At 41.1% G+C, this 18,278-nt stretch overlaps 1 protein-coding gene across 2 annotated transcripts in view; it reads left to right on the forward strand.

Annotated features, from left to right (window-relative positions):
* Positions 1 to 18,278, forward strand: part of pik3cb (phosphatidylinositol-4,5-bisphosphate 3-kinase, catalytic subunit beta) — a 49,589-nt gene that overhangs the window by 14,539 nt on the left and 16,772 nt on the right. Inside the window, exons 1-5 of one of the 2 annotated variants that reach the window (XM_004562800.6) lie at positions 4,459 to 4,479; positions 8,539 to 8,734; positions 12,214 to 12,442; positions 14,452 to 14,681; positions 17,135 to 17,314. In XM_004562800.6, coding sequence (XP_004562857.2) covers positions 8,576 to 8,734; positions 12,214 to 12,442; positions 14,452 to 14,681; positions 17,135 to 17,314 — 798 coding nt within the window. In that variant the 5' untranslated portion in view covers positions 4,459 to 4,479; positions 8,539 to 8,575. Of the gene's footprint in view, positions 1 to 4,458; positions 4,480 to 8,538; positions 8,735 to 12,213; positions 12,443 to 14,451; positions 14,682 to 17,134; positions 17,315 to 18,278 lie in introns of those variants that run through there. The other variant, XM_004562799.6, reaches the window with a different exon arrangement.

Genomic DNA, 18,278 nt, shown 5'->3' on the forward strand with positions numbered 1-18,278 from the left:
ATATTTATTAACACAGGCGGCAATTACAGCATCGACACCTTAATGCTTAAGTTTGGAGCGTTTCATTCTGTGTGAGGTAGCACTTGTCTTATATTTTCTATAGCTAGTCCAGAAGATGCATAGCAGCATAACGATTTATAAATAAATCTCGGGTATACGGCTACACATCTAAAACTAAATCCAAGCCCTTATTGGATAAAGTGGAGACATGACCATGTGAATTTCATTTACAGTGGCAACTGTGAGAAGATGTACTTTCAAGGAAGGTAAGTGTTGTAATCAGTAGGAATAAATTGATCCCAAGTGATATAAATAAGGTGGCCAACATGCTCACTCCCTCATATCATAGCTGTTCATTGTTTCCTCTTTGTCAGAGTTTCCGAGGAAAGCTTTCTCTGTTCTTTTCAAAAACAGAAGCTGTTGTGTCAAATCGAACAAAGGCTAATCCTTATGTCACCCTCACAGAGCAGCTTGTAGAACAGCTAACTACAAAATGGGAAGAATTAGCCGGGCCACCTCCAGTATGTCGTCTATGATTTAATGGATGGTGATTCCAAAGAAAGTCAGACTTTCAGGCTTCTGTTATGCAAATTGGTTTAAAGAAAAGAAATAAGGAAGTAGCTTGCTATAAAGTATTCAAAACATACTTGATTCCTGTTTTAATGACATCGTGTGTATTTAAGGAAGAGAACCTAAACATTTTCCATGAGTATACTTTGTCTGTGTAAAGTTTTCTGTAAGAGAAGGGGACAAGAGGTGTAGTAGTTTGTCTAGATATGCTTGCGATTAATTTTTTTTTCATTTCCTCTTTCACAGAATTAGATGGGCAAGGCTAACTCTGTATATAGGGGTTTATTTCCCCTCTAGGGCTTCCTTTTGCCTTTTGCGTTAGTATCAGAACTTGCTTTGAATAGTCGTATGTGGTCGTGTTCAGAGTTTGCATAGATCTTTAGCTTTTCAACAAAGGTATGGTTAGCACCAGCTATGTTTGGGTATGTTTGTTTGCATGTCTCACATGAAAGCTGGATTTCCAGTGTTGTATTTAAAGTATCTCTTACAAAGCAATTTATTTACATATGCTGATGACCCCGGTGTGCGCGTGTGAAAGCTACTGAAGGTGTGAGAAAGCCGCCTGAGGCTGCACATCCCACACAGCAAAATATGGCTAGCACTGTGTGACGACGATGCCCCCCTTCAGCCTGTGTTTTTTTTACTGCTCAGTATGTGTTTGTTGGTCTGCGAGGCCAAGCTGGCAGGGCAAGGGCAACACAAGGGCAGTGTTTGTGCAGGGCACGGGACTGGCCTTGGTGGCACACACGTACACATACAAACATGCGCGCACACACTTGGCAAAAACAGAGGCTTATTGTGGACTTCAGGCCCAGTTTGGTCCACCCACTACAGTCACACATTGTGTCACATTTTGCATTTTATCTCTGCCTTTTATCTCTTTTTATCTCATTGTCTATCACGGATTGGTCTGTTTTTTGTTTTTGTCTCTCTCCCCCCCCCCCCTTTTTGTTTTTTTTGTTTTGTGTTTTTTTTTTTTTTGGAGTCTTTTAGTGAACTCATGAACTTAACATTCCCATTTATTTTCTACTGCACCTGTTTCCCTTTTTAATTCATCATCTTTTCTCCTCTCTTTTCCAGCCATCTCAGAACTGACTGCTTCTCAGACCCTCCTGAATAGTCTTTAACATTCCCTCTTTTTTGCTCTCAGCCCTGAAGTCTGACAGTATAGTCACAGAGATCTGTGCTGGCGCTGCTTGTATTTATATCTGTACGTAACTTGTGTCTGTCCTTATTTGTCTCGTGCCTGAGAAGTGAATCAGGCTCTGTGGGACATCACACTTGCACATCAGACGAGCTCACCCGCTATTCTGTCACCTGCCTCCTCACAGACACAGACTGTGATGAAGCTAAAAAGGTGAACACTTATTCAGCGTTTCAAAATCTTCACTATGCTGGTTTCATTTGTAGTAATTATTGCTTAATGCTTAATATTACTTAACACAGTCGGTATTTTGAAAGGATCAACAGCGTTACAGGACTAATTGTTGGATCTGCACCGCGTATTTGTTCCTTTATTCATTGCTCCCTCCACACTTTGTTGCTTCTGCTACTTTATCTTCTCGTGGAAAACATGCTCAGTGATTCACCACTGTCCCAATATGATGGCTTGCACCACTGAAGCATGATTATGTTAATAATTACAAGTATTTTCATTGTTCTCTGGCAGTTGGGCACCTACCAATATGTATACTGCTGAAAACCAACTGGTGGAATCGGGGTGGACATTTTGCTATGTGGACTCAAGAAACTAGGGTGTGTACCACAGACCATGTGATAATGAGACAACCACTCTCCCCCCGGCATAGTTACCCCATAGGCTTGTTGCATCTTTACATGTATGCGAGTTATAATATAGTTACATCTTGCATACATGAATATTCAAATGTACATCTTCTATTACACTCAGACATGCTGAACGTGACAAACCTAACCTAAGAGAACCAGCTGTACTTTCATTGAACATATTTGTTCTAGTTGGGATAAAATGTGTCCTCTTTTAAAAGGTACCAGTTGATGAAGGGGATGAGATTGGAAGGGTTTTGGCTAGATCATCTCTACAACCCATACTTCCACTCAAAATCGGGTTACTGATAAAGTCTCTGGTTAGAGCAAGCAAAACTGTGATGACTTTCACAGGTCTCATTAATAATGATGCACCAACCAAAGCAAGGATTAAAAACACTTATAAAGACCTGAGTGTTCATGAACTCAGAGATGACCTTCTCCTAAGGAATGGTCATCCTGCACAATCTAATCTAAAAGTCTTAATGGAAAGATGTGAGGGTACCACAAGAGTCTCAGAAAAAGTATTCAAGCATGTTTCTATGAGCGCACTTCCCAGACATTGTGTGGTGGACACATGGGATACAAAAATGCACTCTAAAAGAAATTCATCACTGCACACCAAAACCTTATAACTGTGAAACATGGTGGAGGGAGCATCATGCTTTGTGCCTGCTTTGCTACCTCAGGACCTAGAGCCTACCATGCAGTTACTTAAACAGTGATTTCAATATTGTTTGTAAACCTTGGAAATCCCTTCAAAGCCCTTAAGGCTTGAGCATTTTTTATTTTTTTTGAGCTTACATCAGAAGGCAAATCTTCATTCCGTTCTTTCTGCTATATTCTGAACATGGAGTTAAATTCCCTGGGGTCTTACTCATTCCCTTTGGGAGAGGAATATGAGGAGAATTATGCATTGATCTAAAAGCAATCTGTGGTGCACAGGAAAAGGATGTTTCCATTGCTCTGTCTGCCATGCTTCATTTCTCCTCCACTCAGCTAATGACCCGGTCTTCCTGATACACAAATAGAATGCAAGGAGAGCATATTAGACCTTTTGCTGTCATTCAAACTTGATACCATCTAAACGCAGTCTTGCACGGTCACAATTTATCTGGTGGAGTGGCACGTCATGATGTCACAGATGGATGTAGTTTGATGTGGTTGTGCACAGTTGTCACAAGAGATTTCTCAGACGTGGATATTAAAGAAGATGGAGCTTTGCATGTTGTTTCGTGTCTTGTCTGTGATGTAACCGTGTCATAATGGCTTGGATATGATTAGTGTCAAGGTGGATGACTGGTGATGCAGCATCTGTCACATTGATTCCAGGTTTACTAGTAATTGTCTTTATTGTAATGCATCAGAAAGTTTGGCATAAAGTGGCTCAGTGAAGATGTAATAACCTGTTTATACAAGATGATGGTGTGATCGCGATGTGATGCTCATTTTCTGGCTTCTCTACTGTTTGGCTCTAATATTTATTCATATAGCCTTGAATAAGGCATTGCAAGTGATACCATGTTCAACAGCGATGTTTTGGCCTCATTGGTGGCCAAGATATCACTCTTGAACATAATGTGGAAGGATTTGCTTAATTTACTTTCTATGGAGCCGCATGTGGGCAGAGTGGACACTCTTGTCATGTGTTTGACAGATTTTCTATGCACAAGCAAGTATTATTGTGCATATTGTATAGTACATTGCATATACTAGGTATTGTATATTGGGTAGTCTACTACACAGCAAATGCCTATTTAAAAACTGGCTCTGTAGTGATTTTCAAACAACAACAAAAAACCTGTCCAGTCTGTGATTCAGCGTCCATCAGCTTTTATGAATGACTAGTTGGGACTTTTTTTTTCCCCCTGGGTTTTTTTTTTTTTTTTTTTTTTTTTTTTTTTTTTTTTTCTTTTGTCACTCACTTCCTGTCTGGTGTCATTATTTCCTCTTTAAGAAGTGGGTGTATACCATTGTGTCACAGGAGCCAGTGACACATGGCGCACTCTTGGCTGACCAGATGTGGTTTGTTCATGTCAACCCTAAAGATACGCTCACTTCATTCATGTTTTCTCCCGGATACAGTATGGATGTCGTCTTGTGACTGAGAATATTGTTTTGCTGGTGAGTTGGTTTCATTTCTGGTCCCTGCTCGTTTCCTATGTTGTGAAGATGATTTGGTTTTATATCATCAGATGAGTCATGTGGACAATGAACAAGAAGGTGTTCGGTACAAAAGAAAGGAAGTTGATTTTGTTAGAAATTGAATGCTTTAAAGATGAAGTGTTTATAAGTAAGTCTCATACGTGGCACGATACCTAAAAATATTACACCGCTGCATCGCTCGGCAGTCACTTCTGTGGAAATATGTCTGAAAAGTTGTGCACACAAACATGTCTAATCACCGACACAGTCACAGTGTGTCACAGTTGAAGTGACCGTTATGCCTGAATGTGTGTTTACCGTCTACAGCCACCACCTATGTCCACTCCTAATGACAGTAAGCAGTAGTACTACTTCTACTACTACTTCATGGGTGAATCACAGCCAGGGCTACACACCTCAGCTGATCACTTATCCACACAGCCGCCAGAAAAACTCCTACTACAGATCTTAACAGCTTTTCAGTCAACCTACACACAGACTAGACTGTGTAGCTGATTCAAAGCAAGCGTTAAAGTTATGAAAAACAGTTGATTCATGCCTGCCTCTGTGGTAGCATACCAGTCTGTAATACCTGAGGTAGTCATTTCCTGTTGTTTTTTTTGGCTTTTTAAGTAAACATAACCCATTTATTAAAAAGGAATGCCTTTATCTCCCACTGCTGATTCAAATTTCAGGGGTTTTTTTTGCTATCTGTGATATGAATGTTTTGTCTATGGTTTGTGTGGAGGGAATAATCTTTGTTATATTCTACAACTTCTCACGCTGAGTTTCATTCTGTGCCATTGTGGTTTGTGGCTGAAACTGAAACAAGAAATGTGGTGCAGGTGCTAATATGCAAAGTAGTACCGGTATACCAAGAAGTACACTGCTGGCATCAGTGCTGAAGCTGTTTGCTTACTATAACTATATATAGACTCTCATTTAAATGGCACCAAATCACTTTTTCAATGTATCAATGTGCCCTTTAGTTTATAAAATATATGAAATCTATAGAAAATTGCCAAGCCTAAAGTGATGTTTAATAGTTGGGGTTTTTTGTTTTAGTTTTTAAAGAAGCTTGTTTTTAATCTTGTGCACAGTCATGCCCACATCCAGACAAATGTACGCACATGGACACACGCGTACACACTGCATGCCCAGAAGTGGAAAAGCTGACTCAGGCAGCGTCTGTCTTGCATATATTTGTCTGTATAGTCATTTACGGGAGGACAGTGGTTTGGAGTGGAGAGGTGAAGAGGTCCTAGATCCTCTTTGTGAATCTTTATTTTTAGCACAGTGTGAAGGAAAATGTGTCACAGGACCCTTAATCACCAGGCGTGACCTTTTACGCAGACACCATTTATTTAAGCCCTGCTCCCCTTTTCTTTTTTTTAATTACTTGTACACAGAGATGCACAGACACACTCACTCCATTGTAGAGAGCCTCACAGGCTTCTTACTGTTAAACAGAGAGAGCTTTAGAAAGGGAGTGCTGAGTAATACCAGTGTTACTGTTAAATGCATCTGGGCATGAAAGCCATCACAACATTCAGACTAGTTCAGAGGAAGCAAAGGTTCACTTTGTTACTTCTGTGGTGTGAACTCGGTGATTACTTGGCTTGGTTGTGGTGTCTGCTAAATATCAAAAGTTGTTAGTCAGGGTTCTCCGTTACCTTTTTGTTAATTAAATAAAAAAATAAAATAAAATCGTAACAAAGGAATTACTTCTCTTCTTTTACTGGTCTCCTTTGATTTACCCACAAACCCTGTTCCCAGTGCATTGGCAGCTGTCTGATCAAAAGACTAAAGGATTCTGGGATGTGAATAGACTGTAGCTGTGTTCTTCCCAGGCAATTTCTTTTGTTTTCTTTTTTGTTTTGTTACATTTGTGAGAGGTTAATTCCAAAATAAAGAAATGTTAGACAAGAAATATCCATTTGTGCTTTGTTTTTTGAAAGTGTTGCCTAATAATCGTCCTCATATTGCACAGAAAACGAAGGACATCCAAGTAGGATCATATTTCTGCGCCTCCAACCATCAGGAGTCATCAGAGTTTGCCTGTGGAGTTTGGGAATGGAGGCTAACATCGTGATGCGTTGTTTACTTAGCCAACTTCAGGCCAACTGGATGTGCCCCTTCAGGCTTCTCTGTTTGTTGCCACATGAAACGCTCTTTCTTTAACTGAGCTTGCAAAGCCGCTTGTTCTTCTCTGATCCTCCCGCTGAAACCTGACCTAGCAGCAGACCTCTGGCTGACTGCCACCACATCCTCAATAACCCTGCTCACCTGTGTGTGTGGTATGTGAGAGCGAAAGCGGCTGAGTGTGTCTGCATCACAGCAGGATGAGACTGTATTCAAGCTGTCTGCTGTGAAAGTGTCATTTTTGAAGCATATAATTAGAGAGAGGGATGTTACATGCGTAGATGAGCTTGCACATGCACTCGTTCATCCATCCCTGATAACATGGTGCTGTGCTGTCAGTGTTTCAGACAGACATGGTGTCAAGTTACTCGTGTTTGTAACTGCGCACCTTTGTGGCATAACAAGTTTGCCATTGTCTGACCTGTGACTGTTAGTCTCAGTGGCTACTTGTGGTTTTCTGTTTGTCGTGTGAGAACACAGAGCAACACGAGCACACACTGTCTGCAGTATCTGGGTGTTTTGTTTTGTTTTCTTGGTCAAGGCAATAGTCTATAGTTCCAGAGCATACAGAAACACGCACGAGGCTGATTCCATTTGCATGGTTGATCATGTTAAATGGCTGGGATCGTGGCTCCAAATGCACCGCAGATATTGCACCACACTCAGACACGTGCTGAAATGGTTGCTCATATATGGCTTGCATGAGCACTTAACATAGAGGAGAAAGGCCATTAGAGGCAATCAGAGCTGTTGTTTTTAATGGGCTGATCGAGCTGGAATGGAGATGGCCCTGTGGCCTGGAGGAAGAGTTAATGTCCCGGGCCACTCGAGGACAACGTAATGAGAATGCAGGTGGAAGTGGTGCGATGTGCAGCTGTGGTTGAGGCAAAGGCCCAAATGGAAACCAGATTGTGGATTTTTTTTTTTTTTCTGTTTTGTTTTTTTTTTTTTTTTAACACTAGAAGATGGAAACTCACTTATGCCATCTGTATGGAACTTTACGAGGTAAACTGGGTGGGTGCATGAGTTTGTCCGCCTGTCTTTGAATTGACTATATGCATAGTATGTGTCGATTACATGGCTTGGAGACTTTTGCATCTGCCAGTAATGAACTGTTACAAAAATAGCCTCACCATGCTCGCTTTCACTTTGGCACCAGCCTCTGAGTCTACCGACATATTCAGTAAATGTCTGTATACATGATTCATATTTGTGTGCATTCCTATGCATGCAGAACCCCGTTGCCAGTGTTTTCATTTTATGTGTGGTTTGTTCCGGAGGCACCAGATTGTCAGATGAGGGGAAGGCAGGCTGAACTTTTCTGTTTGCTTAGTGGGCATTCTTCTGCACTCTGGCCCTCCTCCAAATTAAAGCAGCGGCTTCCCACTGGACTCAGCACAGCGCTTCCGTCACAGGGACACAGTGACACTGAATCATCTGCGCCTGTCAACTTCTCGCTAATGAATGTATGAGCATAAAAATGGCACTCTGTGTGTGTGTGTGTGTTGTTGTGTCTGGAACTCTGATTTAAAAAGTTGGTGTTGTTGTTTGGTGAGGCTGGATTGTGTTTGGAGTCTAAGAAGCAGTTTTGGGGTTTTTTGTACAAATGAAAGTTTAAACTTGTGACAACTGTTTGCTGGGTTGTTGAAATGCAGTACAAGTTTAATGCGTGTACATCTTTTATTCTTGAAAAGCTTTAAACATCTCCTTTTGACCATATTCAAATCTCTTACATCAGTTTGAAAATGCTGTCAGCTTGTCTCTTAAGTTAGTCGAGCTTATTCTGGGTTAGGTGGGGAATTGCTCATTATTTGGCATCTGTTAGTTGTTTTTGTTTGCTTTTTACAGTAGAATAGCAACAATGAACTTAAGTGTACAATTTGTTTGTCTCTCCAGGTCCTTATGGTTGAGGTGGTGTTAACTTCCTCTTGCCATGCCTCCCGCCATGACAGACCTCCTGGACATATGGGCGGCACACTCACCTCTGGCCGGACACGCTCCGGACCAGATCACTGTGGACTTTTTGCTTCCCACTGGTATTTATATCCAGATGGACGTTCCACGCGAGGCTACAATTCAGCACATCAAACTGGTGAGTGTCACTGGGTTGGTGACTGCACAGGTTTCCTAAGCAACAAGGTTATTTAAAGTTTTTGTTTTGACCAGTGTTAATATTACACCTCAACTATTTAAACCTCTTTCAGTATCCTGCTCTGTTTGCACACTATCTGTACTCTAATTTTAACTGTACTGTACTCTGCTTTGGTAATTATTGTCCATGATGTAAATATGTAAAAAGTGTTTCTGTTCTGTGTCCTGTTCTGTTTGTATATGGTTTTTGTTTTTGTTTTGCTGTGGATACAACCAAATTTCCCCTTGTGGGACAATTAAAGGATTATTCTAGTCTAAATACTTAATCAGTTCATATAAAATTCAACTGGGAACCTACTTTGAGGACTTCTTTTGCTTATTGTGTAGTTGTTCCTGCATGCCTGTAGGCTTGCTGTCACATTAAGGGAAAACAGAGGCTGCAGCCCAACATTCAGACAGCTGGTCAGTCAGTCAGACATTATCCAATGCCTGTTTTGACAGAGGTGATTGTTGTGGCTGGCAGAGTGTTTTTCTGTTTGCAAATGGCTTGTGATGTCAGCTTATAGGTGATGAGGCCATACAGTGGGGCAAAAAAGTATTTAGTCAGCCACCGATTGTGCAAGTTCCCCCACCTAAAATGATGACAGAGGTCAGTAATTTGCACCAGAGGTACACTTCAACTGTGAGAGACAGAATGTGAAAAAAAAATCCATGAATCCTCATGGTAGGATTTGTAAAGAATTTATTCGTAAATCAGGGTGGACAATAAGTATTTGGTCAATAACAAAAATACAACTCAATACTTTGTAACATAACCTTTGTTGGCAATAACAGAGGTCAAACGTTTACTATAGGTCTTTACCAGGTTTGCACACACAGTAGCTGGTATTTTGGCCCATTCCTCCATGCAGATCTTCTCGAGAGCAGTGATGTTTTGGGGCTGTCGCCGAGCAACACGGACTTTCAACTCCCGCCACAGATTTTCTATGGGGTTGAGGTCTGGAGACTGGCTAGGCCACTCCAGGACTTTCAAATGCTTCTTACGGAGCCACTCCTTTGTTGCCCGGGCGGTGTGTTTTGGATCATTGTCATGTTGGAAGACCCAGCCTCGTTTCATCTTCAAAGTTCTCACTGATGGAAGGAGGTTTTGGCTCAAAATCTCACGATACATGGCCCCATTCATTCTGTCCTCAACACGGATCAGTCGTCCTGTCCCCTTGGCAGAAAAACAGCCCCATAGCATGATGTTTCCACCCCCATGCTTCACAGTAGGTATGGTGTTCTTGGGATGCAACTCAGTATTCTTCTTCCTCCAAACACGATGAGTTGGGTTTATAACAAAAAGTTCTACTTTGGTTTCATCTGACCACATGACATTCTCCCAATCCTCTGCTGTATCATCCATGTGCTCTCTGGCAAACTTCAGACGGGCCTGGACATGCACTGGCTTCAGCAGCGGAACACGTCTGGCACTGCGGGATGTGATTCCCTGCCGTTGTAGTGTGTTACTGATGGTGACCTTTGTTACTTTGGTCCCAGCTCTCTGCAGGTCATTCACCAGGTCCCCCCGTGTGGTTCTGGGATCTTTGCTCACCGTTCTCATGATCATTTTGACCCCACGGGATGAGATCTTGCGTGGAGCCCCAGATCGAGGGAGATTATCAGTGGTCTTGTATGTCTTCCATTTTCTGATGATTGCTCCCACAGTTGATTTTTTCACACCAAGCTGCTTGCCTATTGTAGATTCACTCTTCCCAGTCTGGTGCAGGTCTACAATACTTTTCCTGGTGTCCTTCGAAAGCTCTTTGGTCTTGGCCATGGCGGAGTTTGGAGTCTGACTGTTTGAGGCTGTGGACAGGTGTCTTTTATACAGATGATGAGTTCAAACAGGTGCCATTCATACAGGTAACGAGTGGGGGACAGAAAAGCTTCTTACAGAAGACGTTACAGGTCTGTGAGAGCCAGAGACTTTCCTTGTTTGAGGTGACCAAATACTTATTTTCCACCCTAATTTACGAATAAATTCTTTACAAATCCTACCATGTGAATTCATGGATTTTCTTTTCACATTCTGTCTCTCACAGTTGAAGTGTACCTCTGGTGCAAATTACTGACCTCTGTCATCATTTTAAGTGGGGGAACTTGCACAATCGGTGGCTGACTAAATACTTTTTTGCCCCACTGTATGTGAGTGGAGGTCAGAAGTCACAGGCGTGATGAGGTTCACAACTCTAAGAAAATAACTTTGAGGCATTTGTTGTCAGCGTAGGTGTTTGTGTGCGTGTGGCCCTCATTCACAGCACAATCAGATTCCTTCTGTAATGACTGACTGTATGAGAACACAGATGCTCAGTCCTAAGATGTACCAGCTTCTGCAAAGGTAGCATTTATTGCTCTCAGTACAGGGCTGTTTATTGGATTGCACAGAATTTTTATTTTTATAATTCTGGTGTAAAACAAACATGTGCTGCACTGAAACACAAAGTCATTATTTCCCCAAAAAGGGCACCATTTAAAGCCTGAGGAGGTGGGTTGTTGCTGTGTGTACAGAGTGTCTGCTATTCATTGACCGCAAGTCCTGATTTCTCTCTGAAATTCATGGGTCTTTGAAATAAATTTTTTTTTTTTTTTTTTTCTTCCCCACTGAGGTCTGCGTCCTTGCACACTGGTATAAACCCATACACGGACGTGTTTGCATTTTAAAAAGTACATAAACCTGTGAATAAAACAGAAGCCGTGTTTGTGAAAGGCCAGAGGCTGTTAGTTTAGCTAAAGGGTAGAATATTCTTTAACTTTTTGCAGGCTTTCAGACCGTCTGTACAAAACTCTTTATTAGTGATCATATGGCCAGCAGTGGGCTTGTGAATGACTGCTTCTTTCATTCACAAGCCTCCATTCATGTTTCAGACTACAGCCGAGCTCCCCAAAATGTTTTACAGTGATTCTGGGAAATGAGTTATCATTTGAAACTCTTTGTTTTCCATTTGTCACATGTTGAGATCACTTGCTCACAAAAGCAGTTCAGAGAAAGTAACTGTGGGAAATGTTTTGAGTGTTTGTGGAGAGGAGAGAGGAGGCTTGTTCTGTTTTGCCAGAATGCATCCCTTTTTCCTCACAAAAAGACTCGCTCTTTGACACCCATCCTGTGATCAGGCTGTGGGGGGCAAAGGGGCATGAAGTATACCACCAGGGGCTGGCAGGCAGGGGAGTCGTACTCTGATTGCCTCACCCAGAAACTGTGTTGTAAAGATATGAGTCACGTCCATTTCTCATTCTTGAAAATGCTCTCAGCCTTGTTTTATGAAACTGTCAAATAAAATGTGATGTTTATTACAGTTGCTCATTTTATGTAAGATTTATTTAATATGGGCTAATGGCTACAATAAAACTCGCCGTGTGATTTTTTTTTTTTTTTTTTTTTTTTTTTTTGTGTGGGGCAAAAATACCTTAGTGGAACATATTTGTTCTTCTCCCTTCTAGCTCTTATGGAAGCAGGCTCAGAGCTTCCCACTGTTTCCTGCACTCGGCGAAATGGAGAGCCACATGTTCGAGTGTGTCAACCAGGCAGCCGTACACGAAGAGCTGGAGGACGAAACGCGTCGGTTGTGCGACGTTCGCCCCTTCCTGCCCGTTCTCAAGCTGGTGATGCGTAACTGTGGTCGAGCAGAGCGCCTGTTGGACTCCAAGATCGGCGTGCTCATCGGCAAGGGTAATGCAGCATCGCTTTTAAGACTCTACCTCGGTTTGAAGCAGTACATTATCACACAAGATCTCTCACATGCGTTCCTCCGCTCCGGATAGATTCCTTTATTCTCCGTGTTTGACATTTCCAATAAAGAAAAGCACTTAAGAGCTGGTAAATGGGACTGTAAATCTTTCCTACCTCACAACAAGCCGTTAGCACCTCCTCCAGTATGCTAAGCAGCTCTCCCACTCAGCACGCTCTCCCATGCATTCAGACCCAAGGCTCCTGTGCAGATGGCTTCTATCACTAACTGATAGAGAAGCGTGATGTTTGACTGGACGTGTTCCTGACATGCCTTCCATCACATGTCACTTTGCATTTTCTCTGAAGATTGGGCCTTTTCAAAGAACACAGGGGCTCTGTCACTACCGTATAACAGCCCAGTCCTCTGAGGTGATTAACTATTTGGAGGAAAAGCGGTGTTAAGTCTTGAAGCAAGGTGAAAACCTTGCGTCATGATCAACACTCAGTTTGTTTATCATACATGAAAGAAGGCACAGTAACGTTGAGTTTCGGGAGTGATTCCTGAAAGCAGGCGTAAACGCATTACAGCGGGCTGCAGGTAAAGTATAGTGGAAAGTCTTTTCAGAGATTTTAAAGGCAAAACGATGCCGTGACTACTGAAGAGAATAACAGAGAGGTTAATCAGTAATGAAAGGGAAGTAGTGTAGCCCCATTGGATTATTAAACAGACACACATTCAGCATTCTTCCAACCAAGAGATTACGAATTGGAAGTCCTTTGTTCTTCAAAGAAGAAGAGAAGAGGCTCTGAGTGTAATTGATCAAGACTCAGGTGATATTGATATTCTCTCCCCCCCCCCGACTCCACTTTGGTCTGACCTGATCTCTTAAAGGCTTTTGAAAGAGTAAAGCGGTGTTTCAAAGGGAACCTCACAGGCTTGTCTAGAAGGTCAACACACACACACGCGCGCGCGCACACACACACGCAGACACACACACGCAGACACACACACGCAGACACACACACGCACACACAGACACACACACACAGGCACACACACACACAGACACACATACACGTGTCAACCATGTTTTCCCCCTCCAGTAATGCAGCCACACAAACTTGGTCTACACAGCTAATGTGCTTCAGAGCCTTCTTGAATGCTGAGGGTCATATGAATGTGAAATGCCTTTAAATGTCAACATGTTTTCATTACTCAAGAGTGAATGAAAAGTACCCTTTAAAAAAATTATAATAATAATAATAATCCAGTGATAAAAGCAGAAGGTGGACTGTGATCAGCCCAACAGCAACTTATACCTCTGTGTGTGAATATTAAGGGGCTCTACTGTAATCCAACATGGAGACAGTCATCATTTTATGCACATTCATTACTGCTGGTGTCTGGCACTGAACATCCCACAGGTGGTTGTGCATTTTCTATTAATTTTAAAGCCTCTGTGTTCAAGTGTGTTACTTTAGGAATATTCACCATCTTCCTACTCGTTTCTCTTATTTCAGAAGTTTCGTACTGACTTTAGTTAAAAATGCTAATTAATTTTGTTCCATACTAAGAATCCACATTGCCATTTTTAATAAAAACTCAACTTGACCATTATCAGTCTTTAAATTGAACCTGTTATGCTTTGTATGATGTAAAAGAGAGGGAATATCTTTACTGTGTTCCTCTCAAGCAGATGGCCCCCACAATGTGCTGTTCAAACCTTCTGTTTGTGAGTCAGAAGAAAGAAATAAACTTGCTTATAGGGAACAGCTGGAACAGCTTGTTTCAGTAGATGAACTGAAGGGCTGCAAAGTTGTTGATGAATTGGTTGAAGTCAGTTTGTTTTTTTTGTTGTTTTTTTTTACGCTGATTTCTTGTAACATTAAGAATCATCAATTTAGATTTGTAGACAAATTACTGATATCCAAGTGCCCCTCTTTCTTAAAGTGGTGGCACGGCTTTCTTTTGCAATGTTGTAACGGTGTCCTTTACTCGTGTTCTCTAGGTCTCCATGAACTTGATGCCTTAAATGACCAGGAGGTGAAGGATTTTCGGAGTAAGATGTTTCGGATCAGTGAAGAGAGGATGCAACAAATACAAATGATGGCATTCTCGGAGTGGGTGCAAGCCTGCTACTCCCCACAGCTGGAGCCTGCGGCAGTGACCGCGATCACAGCCGGAGTCAACGATGCACCGGTGGACCTGAAAGTCATTATCCACTTTGACCAGTCCCAGGTGAGGGTCTGTAATGCAGAACAGTGCAGCGTAGCTTAATCAGTGGCAGTTTATGTAGGATAAATAAAAAGGATACACTGAACTATAGATGCAGGAGGTAGAGCAGGTCTGCTAATCAGAAGGTTGGTGGTTCGAGCCCTGGCTGCTCCAGTATGGATGCCAAAGTATCTTTAGGCAAGATACTGAACCTCAAGTTAGTCCTTTGGAGTGTGAATGTTACATAGAAAATTTGGGTATAAAAAGCATTTAAAAATGCCTGTAAAGTAGAACAGAAAACTAGTCTTTACTAGTTTAGTCTTTGTGTTTTTTTTTTTTTTTTGTTTTTTTTTGTTTTTTTATTATCAAAGAAGGCTACATTTTCATTTCATTCAGATGCATAAACATGGGTTGGAATAAATGAGTCCTGCACAGCTTTATAGCCATTCTGTTTCAAAATGGGCCTAAACAGGATAATAGATGTTTTTACCTTCACTTCAAAATCATTCTGTAAAAAAGTGTTTTCTTTATTATAGTCCTGTAATTTCATAAATGCAAGGTTTGTGATGAAAAACTCAATCATGTAGTTCACAGGTTGCAGCTTTCTTTAGAATGCCTCATCCAGTCTGGTCTTTCTACCACAATCGCTGAACCTCTTACGGCTGTCCTCTTTTCAAAACATCAGCTTTAATCATTTTTACAGCATCAATAAAACCTGTTATACTTCCTCTCAACAGGCTCTGCACTAGCGTTGTAGGAATAAGTCAAAAAGAGAACTTATTTTGGATGATCTTAGACCTTTCCTGAGGGTTTTGACAGCTCTGACATTAATTCTTAATTTCTATTTTTAAAACAAGTTCATATAATGTATCCTCGTGTTGCTTCATTTTGTGCTTATATTGCACGATGCTGAGAAGGATCCTCAGTGAATTGTGGCTAATTTATATCTATTCTATCGTTTTTCTACTGCAATCAGCAAGAGTAGACAAAAAGACACTTGAGTAATATTTTTGGTGTTGAAAAGAGATAGCATGAGTGCTAACGAAGAAGCTGTCTTTGTTTTGTAATGAGCTTTACAATATACGTGTAAAGTTTTGTCTGTTCAACATCTCTGTATACATAATGAATTGAGAATAACCGTGTGACTTACTGCTCCACTACAGAAGACAAAACCACCTTGTTTTAGAAGCAAAAGTAACCATGTGACTCCACCAGCGCAGGCACATGTACTGTAGCTCAGCCTTTTTTTTTTTTTTTTTTTTTCTCCCCTGCTCTCACAGTTGGCAGCTTCACAACAGTCACGTGATTGAGCCCAACTAGCAAGACATGTGACGACAATAAGTGGGTCAAAACCATCAGTGAAATTATGCCATTCTCTCAGATGCACGCACACATTAGCATGGCAGCTCAAGGGACCAAAATGCTGATTAAAATGAGCTCCCTTCTTTTCTCTGAACTCACTTGACTATGTCCCTCCATCTGTCTCGGCCTTTCTCTTTGCCTCTGTAATAGAAATAATATTATTTAATAATAAAACAGATGGTCACATCCCTCCAGACTCCTGTATATCAGCTTTGATCAACATCACAGGCACACACATGCACATAATACAAAGACTGACCATCTGTGCCACCGCACTCAGGTGAACATTGGCAGGAAGTCTTATTTTAAGAGATCAGACACAATAAGCTACATTATAGACAGGAAGTGCAGTGGTGTCGTTTATTGTTCAGAAATAACCAGGGTTTGGTGTGGACTGTCTAAATCATTGACCGACTTCCTCCTCCATGTTCACGTCAAGTCTCATTTTAGCGTTTAAAATATGGCTTTTATAGTTACCAGCGTGTAATTAGAAAAACTTTTAATATCTCTGCTGTGTGTAGATCCTCACTAATGCAGCTAAGGTCGCTTTTTTTTAAATTACTAATGAAGGATGTTTTTATTAAATCACCAGGAAATTAAAAGCAATTCCATCTCTGGTATCGGGTCAGTGCTGTGCTATAAATGGCATGACGCAGTGAGCCTCACGGTCACACAGCAAACCTGGTAGATTCCCTGTGATAAGGCGATGGAGGCTAACACGTATTTGAACACACATCAGTGGAAATCCTGAATGAATTCAGCCATCAGTGTACCAAGTGATTGCATGTATATGAACTCACTCTGTGTATCAGTTACTTGTACACATGAAAATTGAGAGACTTTTGTTATGGTCTTATAGATCTTATATCATTACTTGTTTTACTGTGCTCTTCCTGTTTAAGATGAACAAGCAAATGCAGCTTCTAGGTGTGTGTGTGTGTGTGTGTGTGTGTGTGTGTGTGTGTGTGAAATGTTTGTATTTAAATCATAGAGGGTACCAAATATACACACAAACGATGATTTAAAAAAAACAAACAGCTATTTTATTCTCAGATGGTCCCAAATACATTTTGACCAGTAATAAACACTTGACTGTCTATTTTCCCTTCTTGCAGGACTCTGCCAGTCTGAAGGTGTCATTGTCTTGCACCCCCAATGAGCTGATGGAGCAGGCTTTGAAAAAGTGGCTGACCACCCACGGATCTGAGGACGCGGTATGGAGGGGTCAGTATATACTGAGGGTCAGCCAATGTCTGGAATTCCTTGGTGGAGACCATCCACTGATTCAATACAAGGTCAGTGGCTGCATATCAAAGCTGTGTTTAAGTGTCTGTGAGTGGCTGATGAACTTCAACATCAACTTACATGTCTCACTTTCAGGTTCATGCACAGATATAGCAGATACAGTCTTCTTAAAATGTTGTTGCTGCTGTATAGTAATACCAATAGGGAGACCACCGCAACTGAAGGTCAAAAAGGGTCTCGCAGTGTTATTACTGTGACAGCAACACACCAAAGCCTGTTTTCTGATTGCAAAGAAAGATGTTTACAAGTTCAAATAGTATGAGGTTGTACTCGAACCATCAGCATCAAATTGGTTTCTAAGAAATATTTTCAGTAGAGGTTTATTTGTGGGTTCTATTTCTTAAAAAAAATCAAAATAAAGTGTGTTTATGTACAACTCATTTCAGCTGTTTTGGAGACAATTTGGAGCACGATTACAGCTATTTGCTGAAACATATGCTCGCTAGTTACTCTTTATTCCCCTTAAGAATTATACGTTGTGTTTTGTGGGGTTTTTTGCACATTAATTTTTCAGAGTAATCAATTGCAAGCTTACGTTTTCTTGTTAGTTCATTCTGAATATGAAACTAAGCATGATAAAGTTTAAGTGATATTGAGCAGTATGATGGATGACTCAAAACTGCCAAAGTATTAGCTTGCAGGTAGCTGTTATAAGCTGAGAAAAAATATATACATGTGTATCTACATGTTATGCTTCGTAAGTTCTTGTTTTTCTGTTAAGTATATTGAAGTGGTTGCTTGGTCTGTGATTTTTTTTTTTTTTTTTTTTTTTTTTTTTTTTAAATGTTTTTAATTTACGTCTGAAATTCCATTGGGAAATACTGCCAGGTAGAAATCATGAAATATTTCGTTTTATAGATTTCTTAGGTCTGTTTTTATTAGTCCAGCAGTGTAAACGCGTGTGTGTGTGTGTGTGTGTGTGTGTGTGTGTGTGTAAAGATGTAGTCACATTTT

This window comes from Maylandia zebra, linkage group LG14, assembly GCF_041146795.1.
Source record: "Maylandia zebra isolate NMK-2024a linkage group LG14, Mzebra_GT3a, whole genome shotgun sequence".
Taxonomy (NCBI): Eukaryota; Metazoa; Chordata; class Actinopteri; order Cichliformes; family Cichlidae; genus Maylandia; species Maylandia zebra.